General features: G+C 44.1%; 2 protein-coding genes across 3 annotated transcripts; both read left to right on the top strand.

Moving 5' to 3' along the window:
* The first annotated feature begins 689 nt into the window (after window positions 1-689).
* mcm7 (minichromosome maintenance complex component 7) lies at window positions 690-10,578 on the top strand. Of its 2 annotated transcripts, none has more exons than XM_076738342.1 (15): window positions 690-889; window positions 3,202-3,281; window positions 3,981-4,145; window positions 4,349-4,473; window positions 4,570-4,750; window positions 5,610-5,747; window positions 5,835-5,984; window positions 6,140-6,254; window positions 6,368-6,499; window positions 6,636-6,719; window positions 7,062-7,273; window positions 7,387-7,652; window positions 7,764-7,932; window positions 9,064-9,173; window positions 9,966-10,578. In XM_076738342.1, exons 1-15 carry the CDS (start codon window positions 859-861, stop codon window positions 10,189-10,191), a joined length of 2,184 nt encoding a protein of 727 aa, XP_076594457.1. In that variant the 5' UTR covers window positions 690-858; the 3' UTR covers window positions 10,192-10,578. The 2 variants fall into 2 exon arrangements, with proteins under 2 accessions (XP_076594457.1, XP_076594458.1); XM_076738343.1 differs by lacking the exon at window positions 690-889 and adding an exon at window positions 2,491-2,604.
* Window positions 10,579-12,126: 1,548 nt separating this feature from the next.
* and4 (actinodin4) lies at window positions 12,127-14,040 on the top strand. The gene is made up of 4 exons (XM_076739755.1): window positions 12,127-12,163; window positions 12,261-12,305; window positions 12,381-12,541; window positions 13,252-14,040. The coding sequence occupies exons 1-4, from the start codon at window positions 12,127-12,129 to the stop codon at window positions 14,038-14,040; spliced, it is 1,032 nt and encodes a 343-aa protein (XP_076595870.1).
* The last annotated feature ends 599 nt before the right edge of the window (window positions 14,041-14,639 follow it).

Below are 14,639 nucleotides of genomic sequence, written 5' to 3'. Positions count from 1 at the left end.
ATACCAATAATTAAAAGAAGATAATGAACGACATTAAATGCAATGCACTCATTTCATACATTGTTTTTTTTATTGCAAGGATCTTCAAGTACTGCTCACATTTGGTGGTGGCTGTGCATGTATGAAACTGACAACGTATGCTCGTTTTAATCTTTTGTTTTCAGTGGAGTATATTCATAAAATAAAGCGAAATCCGCCATTACAGTTTCAATAATGAACTTAGAAATACTGAGACTTGCCACAGTGTTGCACAGTAACAATAGCGAAAAAGACGAGGCAGTTTTATTTAGTGTTTCACAGGATAAAAGTTGTGTACACCTTTAAGGACAACACCTTTGACTTATTTGTAATGAGGTATTTGTGAGGAAACTACCAACGTGAAGATAGTTCCTAACATGCCGCCATTAAGTGTCACTATAATGAGGAAATAGAGTTGTAATCGGTCAGTTTTGGACATGATTTCGTGTTTATGTTATTTGCACTACAATCTACAGTGTGCGAGTTCACGCTGGGGTCACTCAGTTATATGAAATCCAATGATCGCCTTTCGCGCCATTCCTGACTCACGGGGCGGAAGTTTGTCAAGTCACGTGACGTACAATCGCCCACAACTTTCGCGCCACCACGAAAGCCCGCCTCTCCCTACTGAAAGAAGCGACACAATTGGCTGCTGCAGACGTCAGACTCGCGCCACTTCTTGCATCGCGACTGGAGAGAACCGCAAGCTGCAAGTGAATGAATACTGGTCTCCGGTGATTGTGAAGTAACTAAACCGTGAATTTGAACTGTTTTTTGGATCGCTGGTGTCTTAGGATTTTCGAATCAAGTTATCTCACCTGAGGGTCGACGTGTGCAGCCATGGCTCGTAAGGATTATGCAGCAGAGAAAGGTAATGGATCAACATTCACAGTAACGGCATGGCAGCAACAGGTTGGCCTAAATGACTGAGCTTTTAACTGAATGTGTTCTCTGAAATGGCCTTTGTTAACATAAATTGGTGAATGCATAGCAGGAAGTGCACTGGGTATGAAGTCAGCTAATTTAACGTAAAGCAATCTCATTTCATTGTGTTAGTGCTGCCCGAAATAGGTATTCAGTCACTCTTCTGATAAAGTTGACGTTACATTATCGTTTTCCCCTTAGCTTAATGTTACTTCATTTATACAACACTGGAAATAATGTGTCAGTATAGTCTATTGTATGTACTGCACAATAGACCATATTTTACTTTGAAGTTGCACTAACTTTTCTGAACGCGAGCTAACTTCTTCGGAAGTAATGAAGCATTGTCTGTGAGCCTGTGACTACAGTGACCCGGATGGATCCGCTTAAACAAAGGAGCAGGCGCCACAAGCACATGTTCAACAACAACTGAAACGTAGTAACATAAATTAATGACGGCTGGACGGAATTTCGTAGTAAATATATATTAGATAGTTGGCATGACATACTCTTTTTACTCTTTAATTCGTATCGTTGCCATTTCAACCGGCAACGCACCTCACAATAAAGCAATTTTGAGGATAGTATAGCGTCAGGTATTGGATGATGCGTTCACAAACATGTTTGTAAAGTTACTAAGCCCACGTTATTTGGACCCAACTTCTTATTAGCTAACAATGATGTTCTCACGTACAAGGAACCGTTAGGCGATTTCTTGTTGTATTGCGTGAAAATAGACGTAAGTTAATTATTTTTACACCAAAACGTACATGAGTGAAGCTGTGGTTTTTATGTTGTATCTTATCCACAGTGTTTTAGAGAGTTTAAGGGTCTTAGAGTCAAGGTAGTCTCCCGCTTACGTTACACATCCACTAACTGCTGCTAGCTGCTCCAGTCTACGTTAACGTTATGCTAGCATACTGTTAGCCAAGTAGCTCTCTGTAGCTGACTGTCAGTTACACAAGTGAACACACCATTTTGTACCGTTTTAACATAATACCAACTGGTTAAGTCGACTTGGCCCGGTGCCTTGCTGAAAGGCCCCTGACTGGACTGGTTTATGTTGGGGTTTGACCCCACGCCTTTTGGGACGCAAATCTTATTTCAATGTTGTGCAAACCATAATGTCCATAATGTGTAGTCTTGCCTGTAACACCCGTAATTGTTGATTTAACATAATAAAGTATGAACTGCTCTCGCATGTATTTCAGTTGCTTAACCAATATGGATCAGTGACAAATAATTTGGCTATTAATTTTTCCCCCTGCTTAAAACCGAAACTTTACTATGACCTTATTCCTTTTCCAATCTGGGAATTGTTTAGTTAAAAGTTTTAGGGATTTGGAGTGTTTCAATCGTCGGAAATCTTCATCGCTTCACTTATTAGCGATCACTTATCGCTTTGTGATGACATTTAGAGCAGTAGCTTAGTTGATAATGATGGAGCTATGGTGTGTTCCACACAATTTAGCTAAGCTAGCGTTAGAAGATGGCTGGCCACGGTTTGAAAACAACAGCCAGGACTATTTTTAAGAGCGGATGGGACGCGGATGGATATCCCAGTGACGAGGCACAAAAGCCATGTGCTGCTTTGTTTACAATAACATCCTCGAACAGAGAAATAATAAACCACAGCTGCAGTTTTTCTGCTACACCGTCAAAGTAAGTGGAGTATTTTAACCGCCGCGCTTGCATTAGTTTCGTTTCTAGTAAGGTGGAATTGAATATTCTTAGTAGTTGTGGCTCTTTCGAGAAGTGAGGGATATTTTCTCTACAAAAAAAAAATGGACACTGAACTGAGCGCGACTGTTGTTGTATTTACATTCTTACCCTGAAGCTATCTGCTGCGTAGCCTCACTTATTTCTCTCTGAAACTATAATACTATGTACACTCGAGCGGAATTTGCTTCGTATAGCACATCGGTGGCAGTTTGTGCTCTACTGTAGGCAATAGTGACTCATCGAGATTACAGGATGCCATGTTACTCAACAAAGGGGGTCGTCGCAGGACAACAAATTAGCTCCCAGTCTCTAGGCCCACTGGTGGTGGTGCTAATCAACATTTCCAGCTTTTAAACTTACAAACTATCCTTAATATTTAAACACATGAAACCGTAGCATCAGTAAACAATAAGTCCTTTGTCTGTGTGTGTGTGTATATATGGCTAACAAAAAACCACCACCCTGTGTCTGCTGCATGTGGCCTGTGTTTTTCTGCTTAGAAACAGTCCTGAAGGTGTTTTTGTTTGTGTTTTGCAGACAAATGCAAAAGGTTCCTGCAGGAGTTTTACACGGAGGATGACAATGGGAAGAAGGTGTTCAAATATGGAGCTCAACTTGTAAGTGTAGTAAACAAATGGTAAATAGGCTTAGCTTTCTGAGCTGGCTGTTGTGGCCTTGATTTTAATATTTAATATTGCTGACTGATAGATGACATTGACATTATTACAGAAACATGAATAAACCAGGTGGGGAAAAAAAAGTATTGAGTGGCAGGATATTGATGCCAATTTTGTCCCATTTGATAAGATTTTTAGCCACTTTTTGTCTTTTTGGACTGTAGCATAACTTGGTGCACCCCTGTGCCTTAAGGGTTACGAAGCTACCTTTGGACGACCACATCAGGATTACCAGAACCTGGATGTCTTTAATGCACCTCTCTCAACCTTTTCACTATCACTGTCTAATGAAGGCATAGAACGTCAGGAAAGATTTTTTTTTTTTTTCAAAAACAACTTTTTCCAAATGATTGAATGATGAATTAATGAATGAATTGCTTTGTCTCCCCCAAAAGATTGCTGGTTCACACAACTGGCATATGACTTTCAGAGTTATTTAGTCTAATGTGATGGCAAAGCGAGTTGTTGCCTCAGTGTTCTTCAAATAACTGTATTACAGGACCACGTAATAACCTTGTATCTTGTTGCAGCCAAGTTTGTGGATGTGTTGCTGTGTCTTTGTCTGCACACACACGGCTCAATAATAAAACAAAGTGGTGTAATGAACTCGCTTGTGTAATTACTTGTCTGTGTGTGCAGGTGGCACTGGCCCACAGAGAGCAGGTGTCTCTCTTTGTGGAATTGGACGATGTGGCTGAAGAAGACCCCGAGCTGGTTGAGAGCATCTGTGAGAATGCAAAGCGCTACACGGGCTTGTTTGCTGACGCCGTGCACGAGCTGCTGCCAGAGTACAAAGAAAGAGATGTACGTTTGTTTGCACAGTGTATCCTGTACAATTTCTAAACAAGTGAAAGCATTTAGATTAGAATATCAGCTGTAATAATAAACTATAATCAATGTCTAAAAGCTTCCTGCAGGAGTTTTAAGTAAATATGGTGTGTGGCTCATCTCTAGCTCTGATGCTTCCATTACATATAAGAATGCAAAAACACTTTGGTTATATCCAGGTTGTGGCCAAAGATTCTTTGGACGTGTACATTGAGCACAGGCTGATGATGGAACAGAGGGGTCGCGACCCTGCAGACACCCGAGACCCTCGTAACCAGTACCCACCTGAACTCATGAGGAGATTGTAAGTTGAAGCTGAGTCATGGTTCAGTTTTATTAACACATTTCAGTTATTTGATAGCAGCACAAACGTCACACAAACTTCATCTTCCGTCCACAGCGAGATGTACTTCAAGCCCCCAACCACCACTAAACCCAAAGTGGTGCGTGATGTGCGAGCGGACAGCATTGGGAATCTGGTGACGGTTCGAGGAATAGTGACCCGTGCCACTGAGGTCAAACCAATGATGGCTGTCGCTACGTACACATGTGACCTGTGTGGTGCAGAGACATATCAACCAGTAAGATTGGTTTTAGTCCTGTAATCATTTACATCCTGTGACAATTACAGCTGTACCAAATGGTTCAAGCTTCAATCATTATGTTGACGTGAATTCCAGGTCAGCGTTTGACAGATGAGAGTTCTCATCACTCAGTGATTCACATCTGATTTTTGTTCTAGGTCGAGGTCCAGAATGATTGATGATAACAAAATAGTATTAGAACAATTAATGTCACATTTGTTGTGATCTGGTCAGCACAAAACTGAGACAGACGAGGCTGTTAGTCCATATTTATGTCTGACTTACTATATTCTCACAACTGTTGTGTCCAAGAGAAAACAGGATGTCATTTATCTGTGATTTAGGAACAACACTCGTTTAATGTTGCCATGTCAACTATAGACATGGTGGTGAACTTCAGTGATATCTGCTGCTTTACCTTTGAAGCACAGCTCCACTCGCTCACCAGAGCAACTCTTGTCGGTGCATGTGATCTGTGGCACAGTAACCTTCAGTGTTGATAGGCTGTTACTCATGATTGTAACCAATCGGATGGCTCAGCAAGACTACAGAGAGGCAGCTGCATCAGAGCACTAAATACGAGTGTATTAGGATGGGTTTATGTTGATAAAGCTGACAAGTTTTATTCATTAAAGAAATTTGATTAAAAAAAAAAAAAAATTAAAGACCAACTCATTCCTGAATCAAGGATTTTTATTATTTATCTGGGTGGTGGTGTCTTAAAATATTAAGACAGACATTCAAAACTTCATTCAAAAACCTCAAAGGAAGCTTTGAATGTCACTTAAGCACAAGCCCCAGTGACAATACATACATTTATCAGTAGTCCTTCATGGTGTTTTTTTTTTTCCCTCAGATCCAGTCTCCATCCTTCATGCCCCTCATCATGTGTCCCAGCCAAGAGTGTGTCACCAACAAATCTGGAGGTCGACTCTACCTGCAGACCAGAGGCTCCAAATTTATCAAGTTCCAGGAGCTGCGTATTCAGGAACATGTAAGGAACTGTATCCAAGAAAGCGGTTGCCTGCTGTTGCCATAGATCGTCTTGATTTTCTGATGAGTTTCTTCTGTTGACCTGCAGAGTGACCAAGTGCCAGTCGGTAATATTCCAAGGAGCATGTCTGTGTTTGCCCGTGGAGAAAACACACGTCTGGCCCAGCCAGGAGACCATGTAGCCATCACTGGAATCTTCCTCCCGCTTCTGCGCACAGGCTTCAAACAGGCTGTTCAGGTTCGTGACTTTTGACCTGAATTTAGGATTTGTCTGCTTGAACCCACACGGAGCTCAAACCTCTCTGAAGAAATTCAATCTGTGGCAGGAACTTTGTTCAGCGTTGGTATGTGAGATACGTGCATCTCTAACCTATCCTGATTTGGTCATTTCAGGGTCTGCTGTCAGAAACGTACCTGGAGGCCCACAGCATCACACTCATGAACAAGACAGAGGACGATGAGCTCGGCAACGACGAGCTGACCGATGAGGAGCTGCGTGGCATCACAGGTCGGTGCCTGGACTCGAATAACACTAGACTTAAATAACCGGTGTGAAAACCTGACACTGCTGATAATTTGTTTCTCTTGTAGCAGCTGAAGTGATTTTGTTTTGTGTTTCAGATGAAGGATTTTATGAGAAACTAGCCGGCTCAATAGCACCAGAGATCTATGGACACGAAGATGTCAAAAAGGCTCTGCTCCTGCTGCTGGTTGGAGGAGTGGAACAAGCACCTAAAGGCATGAAAATCAGAGGTGAGCACTAAATGTTAAATGTGTACATCACATGCATATCACCATTGCCCATCTTCTATCTGTGGAGCATTTCTCAAAAACAAAGCATCTGTAAAAACTGCAACACTCTTCCTGTTTTGGCTTTTGTCCCCTTAAGGCAACATAAACATCTGCCTGATGGGAGACCCAGGAGTTGCCAAGTCCCAGCTGCTGTCCTACATTGACCGTCTGGCTCCTCGAAGTGAGTATAGTCCCGTCTGTGGGAGTAAAAGTCCTGTCTGTGGTTTAATATTTTATCCAGTCAGGCATCCTCTTTCCATTAAGGCTTACATGGTCAAATATTAACTTTTGATGTCCTTTTCTGACTAGAGTGTAAAGGCTGTTTTTTTTTTTTTTGATGCCAGATTATAGACACTCGACTCATTAAACAACAAAGCAAGCACAACCAGTTTCCACTTTGATTGACAGCCTGTTAACAGTGTCTGAATGTCTTCGCTTTAAAAACGTATTAGACATTGTCTTCCATCGTAAAAGCGAAATGCATGCTTTGACCTCTTTCTTCTGTCCCCTCTCTGGTCTTCAGGCCAGTACACAACAGGTCGCGGTTCGTCTGGTGTGGGGCTGACTGCAGCAGTGATGCGTGACCCCCTGACTGGAGAAATGACCCTGGAAGGTGGAGCCTTGGTGCTGGCCGATCAGGGCATCTGCTGCATTGATGAGTTTGATAAGATGGCCGACGCCGACCGAACAGCCATCCACGAAGTGATGGAGCAGCAGACCATCTCCATCGCTAAGGTAAAGCCAACCTCACTTTTTCATTACTCCAACTGGTGGCTTAATTAGGCTAATTAGCTACGTTCAAATCTAATGCCTGTGTCACACCAGTAATGTTCCTCCCTCCTCTCCAGGCCGGCATCATGACCTCCCTCAACGCTCGTTGCTCCATTCTAGCAGCAGCCAACCCCGCCTATGGCCGCTACAATCCCCGGAAGAGCATTGAGCAGAACATTCAGCTGCCGGCCGCTCTGCTCTCCCGTTTCGACCTGCTCTGGCTGATCCAGGACAAGCCGGACGCCGACGCTGACCTGCGTCTGGCCCAGCACATCACCTATGTCCACCAGCACAGCCGCCAGCCGCCCACGCACTTCACACCCATCGACATGAAGCTGATGAGGTACAAATTTGCTGCAATATTAATATCTTTTAACATGTTGGAGCAGGCCATTCTCCTACATACCAGCTGTATACTAGGAAATATTATCTTAACAAACAAATGTCCCCTCAGGCGTTACATCGCTGTTTGTAAGAAGCGGCAGCCTGTGGTGCCCGAGTCACTGGCTGACTACATCACTGCTGCCTATGTAGAGATGAGGAAAGAGGCCCGCGTCAGCAAAGACACCACCTTCACCTCTGCCCGTACCCTCCTCTCCATCCTCCGTCTGTCCACTGCCCTGGTGAGAACTACACCTCAACTCTAGTGAGCCGTGGGTTTGCTGGGACCTCTCAGACACTAATAATAATACAAACTGCAACAGGGCTTTATTTCTTTTGTCAGATGTAAGAGCTTGATTACACTGATTCTTTTTACTTATTCTGAATATTTCTGTATTTATATATTTGCTGTTGCTAATCAAGTTTAAGTATGGTGGTCATCCTTGTGTCTTCATCAATAGTCCCGTGTGTGATAAAGTGCTTACAGTGCAGGTAGTGATGATAACCTGGCCTACTGCAGTGTGAGCACTTCTCTCCCACGCTGGACAAAAGATCGCCTGAACACTGGAGACACCTTCATCATTCCTCGGCATGACTGCAGCATCTGAGATGGACACGTGTATCTGTGATATATTGTGTTAATGGCTTTCTAAAAGATGCTAATATATCCTGAATTGTGTGTTTTATGGTGTCATCTCGGCCTCTGGCTGTTAAAAGTGCTGTTTGTGCAGGTAGCAGTCATCCACCTACTGCAAAACCAGCACTTCAGGCAGACAGAAGGCAAAACCAGCACTTCAGGCAGACAGTACGACAGCGTGCTGCACACAGATGTCCACACCACAAGGGGGCAAACTGCAAAATCCCTGTGTGAAAGAAACTGCTCTACCTGCAGTGCTGATGATTTAAAAGCTGTATCATTTGCACCGCACCTGCACATCAGCTGGACTCTGCATTGGTTCAGATGCTACAGATTTTTTTTTTTTGTCTGTGTGACCACATGAGTGGGCTGTCTGATCCCGGCCAGCTTTGCAGGGTGGGCAGTCAGCCTGCGTGCGTTTGGAGCCGCTGTGCAAACCCATGCAAAGCTGACCGTGGCCAGAACGGTCATCAGAAGGTCTACATGAATGTCTAACTCAAGCTCTGTCTTTGTTTTCATGTCAACCTGTAGAGAGACTAGCTGGTGTTGAGAGGCGGAGACTTGGGCAATTGCCGGCCTTCCCAGAGGGCATTGCACTTGTCTCGGTCTGACAGTGCCGGCACAGCGCAGCCTTCATAATTAAGACGGAACAAAATTTCCACTATGATGCACATTCACTTCACCTCATTCCATCTCAAACCACAAACTCCACTTTCCTTCTGTTGCCTTTCTGCAGGCTCGCCTCCGCATGATGGAGACTGTGGAGAAGGAAGACGTCAACGAGGCAATGAGACTGATGGAGATGTCCAAGGATTCACTACAAGCCGACAAGTCCAGCACCACAAGGTTAGTGTTAACACTGGATGGTGTTCTTAAGCCCCACCTGCACAAAACATGAGTGACCGGATGTGGCCTGATGCAGAATCCCCCTTTATGAGTTTCTCGTATGCCTGTAAGAGTAGCTGTGTATCCTGGAGGAAGCTGTAAAACCTCTCTGTTTTTATGGAGCTCTGTTAACACGGCAGCATGTTCAGAGGCAGCCTGGTGTTCACGCCCCTAAACCTGTATACTGTTCTCCTGGCAGTGCTTTAAAATTCCCAGAAGGTATTTTGTAACAATGGCCGGGAAAGAAATGCTATGTTTCTGCATTTAAAACATCATATTGACATGTTTTTAAACATGTGAAGCAAATAAAATTTTTACTTTATTGCAGAAAGTTGGATAATAAGATTAATATCACACCCATGTCTTTGTTGAGATTGAAGTCTGAGGCAGAGGATGTTAGCTTAGCATAAAGACTGAAGTCAGGGAAATGGGTAGCCTCACTGTTCAGAAAGATGACAAAAACCACCGACAAACACATCAAAACTTCACTAATTAACACAGTAAGGCTGATTAATCATACAAAAACTGAACTGTTAAAATGACAGATTGTAGTTTTGGGGCATCGTGTTACAGACAGACTCGAGTGGCAGCTGTCCTCAACTGAAACTGAATAACTGAATATTCCTTTAAAAGAATACTCACTTTCTACAGCTTCCATTTTGAACATTTAACTGACCTTCACCTTTGAATCAATGCAACGAAAGTCAAACAAACATTGAGGTCTCAAAACAACTCTTACTACTTTGTGTTCAGGGCTCAGCGCCCGGCCGACGTCATCTTCTCTCTGGTGCGTGAGCTCTCCACGGAGGGCGTGGCGGGCCGCGGCGGAGCCGGTGGGGTGGTTCGCATGGCTGAGGCGGAGCAGCGTTGCGTGTCTCGTGGCTTCACTCCCGCCCAGTTCCAGGAGGCCTTGGAGGAGTACGAGGAGCTGAACGTGTGGCAGGTCAACCAGGCCCGTACCCGCATCACCTTCGTCTGAAGAACCTGCAGCACGTATTCATGAGGGGAAGACTCTTTATTGTGGGCTTTCTGCAGACTCGACTTGAACTCTTCGTTTTTCCTCCTTCTGCATTTGGTGACACAAGTCGAGCAGAATGTGGACACTTTTTAAGCATGAGCATTTGCAAGAATTCTGCTGTTGGAGGCCCGTAGCTTTTTATGTTAAGAAGTAAAGCCGCTTGTAAATATGTATGTCAGATCTTGGGGTTGAGTAGCATCTGCAGTTTAGAGCTTAAAGCTTCCAGTCTCTTTGACACAAAGCATTTCTGTACATTTTATACGCTGAATTACAAATAACTAAGGCAAGATAAGATTAATGTTGAGTCTTGTTTGGTGACAGTAAAAATAAATTGATGGTTCAATACTGTGCTGTTTGTGGTTCATTTAGACTCCAGTGTGCACACGAAGTGGGATAAAGAAGCTGAAGTGTGCCACAGTCACCTCTGAACACCTGGTTTGTTGCTGGAGCCGCCTTGTTGACATAATTGCTGCGTTCAGGAACACGTCTCGCTTGTAAAACACACAAACATACAGGCTTGCAACATGTGATTATTTTCATTTGGTCCATAAAATGTCTATAATTTCCTGAAAGCCCAGGGCTATGTCTTCAAATATGAATTATTAGTTCATGGCTTAAATTGTGTTCAGTATTGTTTAATGTAGAGCTTGTTTCCTGATAAGTCATTTAGTCCAAAAATGGCAGATTTAAGCTCCAAGAGCACAAGATTCAAATGGTCTCACATAAGAAAAAAGTTGTAAATCTCAGTTAAGATGCTTGAACTTTGTAATTTTGCTTGTTAAATGAGTAACTGATCAGCAGATGATTCATTTATCTGCCAACCAAAAGTGGTTTACTGTGATTGTTTCTTGTATTTGTCACTTATGGTATATAACATGTGAACATCACCTCAACACTGCTGTTTTTCATGGGTGATAGTTGAATTTTGGATGGGCTGAACATGGTTTTACCCAAAAACATGCATTAAGTATATGACATGTAGCTCATGTTGGCATGACGGCATCCAATAAGAATGCAGCCGTGGTCTAATAAGCGCTTCACGTGTGTTGGTGAACATGCCAAGACACAGAAGAAGCCCCTTTGTTGCTCAGTGATTCGATAACCTAGAAAAGCAGATGTTCTCTGTGTGGAAACAACCACCTTTTGGAGCTGACAGTGATTCAGAAATCTCATTATACATGTACATTTAAGGCTGTGCGGGTTGTCATCTGTAATTTTTACTGTATTTCTGGCTGAGATATTGTGTTAGTCGGCAGCATTTTCCCCACAGTTGCAGTTGACCCAGCAGGTGATGCTTTCCTCCCAGACTTAATGGGGAGTTTCCATTTGAAGTCTGTCCTCTTTACGGCCTTGCTGCTAAAAGTGCAGGGCTTTTATTCCTAATTGGCGCCAAAGGCCCCATATTAAACGGTATTAAAAGAGAGGTGGAGACAGGATTTTGGTCTCAAAGTTGGTGGAGTCCTATTGGACGGAAGATAATGTTTCAGGAGGTCCGACAGAGAGGCGAGTATTTAACCCACTCGGCCCTGTTTGTGCAGTGAAGACAGCTTCCTGAGCCAGGTGAGTGAAACATTCTCAGATGATTTTAGTCATTTAGCGCTGACGATGCTGCTTAACTGCATTTAATTCAGATAAATGTTGTCACTTCATGTCCTGTTGCTGCTTTGTGTTACATTTAGAGGAAGGTTTGCTTTACTTTTTCCATAATCTATTATATACTTAAATGAGCCAGAAAATCTAATGTGAAAAGTCCCCATCGAATCCTCTAAAATGTGTCTTCTTTGTGAGTAGTGCTGTATTAATCTTCTGAAAAGATTAGATGTCATACTTCTTCATACTTGCCATGACGCACTTCTCTGTTGGCTGCAGGGGTTCGAGATGATTTCCTCGTTATGGATGGCGGGGACACTCTGCTGTCTGATGTTGCTCCCAGGTCAGTTCTGATTCTTTAAATGTACGACTGCAAAACCAAAAAAAGTGTCCCAAACGTAATAATGAACATCCATCACATGACTTGTCTTGTCTTCCAGGCCTGCTGGAGGCCAAATCTTTGCTGAATGCCCTCAAGCAGGAAGGTAAGTTCATCTGTGAAATAACTTCAGATGTACTTTATCATTGAAAGCGCTGAGCTTCATCTCCTCTTTTAACAGAGATGGTCCCCGTCAGCGATGTTAGTCTTGACTCGGAGAGAGCAAACGGCTTTCTGACGTACTCCAGACCGAAGCGCAGTGCAGACCCCAGGTGGTACAGAGCAAACCCAGACTTCCAGGCTTACTACCGCTACTACAGCAGCATCGGACACACCGAGGGGGTAACACACTATACTCTGGATCTACATTACCTCTGAGGATAAGGGATGTGTTCATATTCTTATTCTGAGAGACTCCAGTGAGAATCTAACACCTCATTCTGGTCGAATAACTTCCATAAGAATCATAAAAGCAGAAAATTATCCAAAACTGAATTCATCCAGTGATTCTGGACAGTTAAGTTTTTTAAACTTTTTAAATATTACATTCAAATGAAACTTGTCTGGCAATAGGATTCCTGCTGTGAAGCAAAAACACATTTCCAAATCACAGCAAATCAATCATTTAACATATTTTGTGTCAAGTTTTATCCAAAATCCAAGAGTAAAAGAAATGTGAGTAATGTAACACTGGACTGGGCTGATGCTCATTTGGGAGGTGAGATTTTCCACCGTCTTTAGTGGTTCTGGGGTGCAGGGTGGAGGCAGGCGTGATTGGAGGGTGGACAGTAAAAAGCTTGCGGGAGATGAGGGGAGAGAGTTTGTGGGGAAGCTAGTGGACCCAAATCAAGGATGTTCTGATTCCACAGCATCGGCCGGAGGTTTTAACCCGAAACCGTTGCACTGTCCTGACTTTGATCTTCATTTTGCATCGAACAGTGCAGACAACATGTACTTTTCCACAATGAATATTAAGCTGTAAAATGTAGAATATGTATCGTCTACCTTGATTAATCCTCATTAAAGGCCTCTGAATGTGTCTTCCCTCTCAGCTCTACGAGATCGACAAGCTGCGGATGCTCTACCAGCAGATGAGGTACCTGGAGCACACCTACGGCCCCAACGCCTCCTATTTCCAGAGCAAACTGGGAGTGCCAGTGATCATGTGTGACCCAGCTACAGACAAGAAATGCAAAGTCCCTCCTCCTCCTCCTCCTCCACCTCCGATGAAAGGGGTCCCAAAGCCCACAGAGCCGCCTCCTCCTCCTCCTCCAGCCATCTCCCAGGCTGATGTCCTCTACCTGTGCAACAAGAAGGACCCCCTCTGCAAGCCCCACATCGTCTACCTGCCCTCCGGCGCTGTGCCTGTGCTCTGCGACCCCCGCAAACACCCCCACTGCACCCCCAAGAAAGCCGTTGAAGAAGTACCCCACCTTCCTCCCCCTCCACCTAAAAAGTCTGCCCCACCTCCTCCTCCACCTCCACCAGTCTTCGTCAAGAAGTCTCCCCCGGCCCCCATCCGCACCTTCAAGGGCATGGAGTACGACTGTGACCCCTACTGGGACCCCGACTGCCTGATCGACAACCCGCCCAGGCCCATTAAGGGGAAAGTCGTGGTGCCCCCACCGCCACCGCCCCCTCCCGTGGAGGAGGAAAAGAAAGAGGAGCCAGTAGAGGAGCCGGCTCCACCTGCTCCCATCGAGAAGAAAGTGCCCCTCTACCCTTACCCTTACTACTATCCAATGCCCTACGACCCCAGGGATGACCTGTACGACCCGGTCCGCTTCCAGTACCCACAGCCTGCAGCCTCTGCTGATGAGCCTGCAGAGGACAGTCAGTAAAACATCCAGGATGAGCAGGAGGAAAGGTATTTTTACTTTAAAGGAAACAGACTTTGATTGGAGACATCTTAGATGAACGTTTGCATATTTGGGGGGATTTTAACATCTTGCACATGTACAGTCATGGAGCACAAACTGTACTAAAGCATTGAAAAGTGGCTGTGTAAACTTTATTGACAACAGTTCATGTATTTACCATCATTGTCAGCAAGAAAAAAAAAGCAGTTCTCAGTCAACACATGCATGTGATGCAAATGATTAACAAGATAATAAAAGGTCTCAAAACAGTTTCTCATCAGTGAGTGAATATTTTTTTTTACTTTTAAAAATGTGGAAGACAGAAAAGAAAGACGTTTGCTCCTCCCAGTGCCACATGGCCGGTAGCAGCAGACGTGCCAACGAGGCTGGGGGTCATTATGCTCAGTTCCGCTGTGCATTTAATACCCATAAAAATGCTGACTCCTGTTAAAGCCCCCACCACCACCACCTTTCCTGCCTGTCTGTTTAAACGCCGAACAGCAGGAACACGACTTCAAAAGACGAGCTAACTGCAAACACTCCTGACAATAAACCTGCAGCTCCACGTAGCTGACTTTCAC

The sequence above is a fragment of the Chaetodon auriga genome, chromosome 9, assembly GCF_051107435.1.
Source record: "Chaetodon auriga isolate fChaAug3 chromosome 9, fChaAug3.hap1, whole genome shotgun sequence".
NCBI lineage: Eukaryota > Metazoa > Chordata > Actinopteri > Chaetodontiformes > Chaetodontidae > Chaetodon > Chaetodon auriga.
This window is presented reverse-complemented; position numbering and strand designations above follow the sequence as displayed.

Bases quoted from the DNA above. Each gene is read 5' to 3' on its own strand.
- mcm7 (XM_076738342.1), top strand. From the start codon at position 859: ATGGCTCGTAAGGATTATGCAGCAGAGAAAG. The intron at 3,282-3,980 runs GTAAGTGTAGTA...CTGTGTGTGCAG, and splicing joins TCAAATATGGAGCTCAACTT to GTGGCACTGGCCCACAGAGA. The intron at 7,933-9,063 runs GTGAGAACTACA...GCCTTTCTGCAG, and splicing joins TCCGTCTGTCCACTGCCCTG to GCTCGCCTCCGCATGATGGA.
- and4 (XM_076739755.1), top strand. From the start codon at position 12,127: ATGGCGGGGACACTCTGCTGTCTGATGTTGCTCCCAG. The intron at 12,306-12,380 runs GTAAGTTCATCT...CTCTTTTAACAG, and splicing joins GAATGCCCTCAAGCAGGAAG to AGATGGTCCCCGTCAGCGAT. The intron at 12,542-13,251 runs GTAACACACTAT...CTTCCCTCTCAG, and splicing joins GCATCGGACACACCGAGGGG to CTCTACGAGATCGACAAGCT.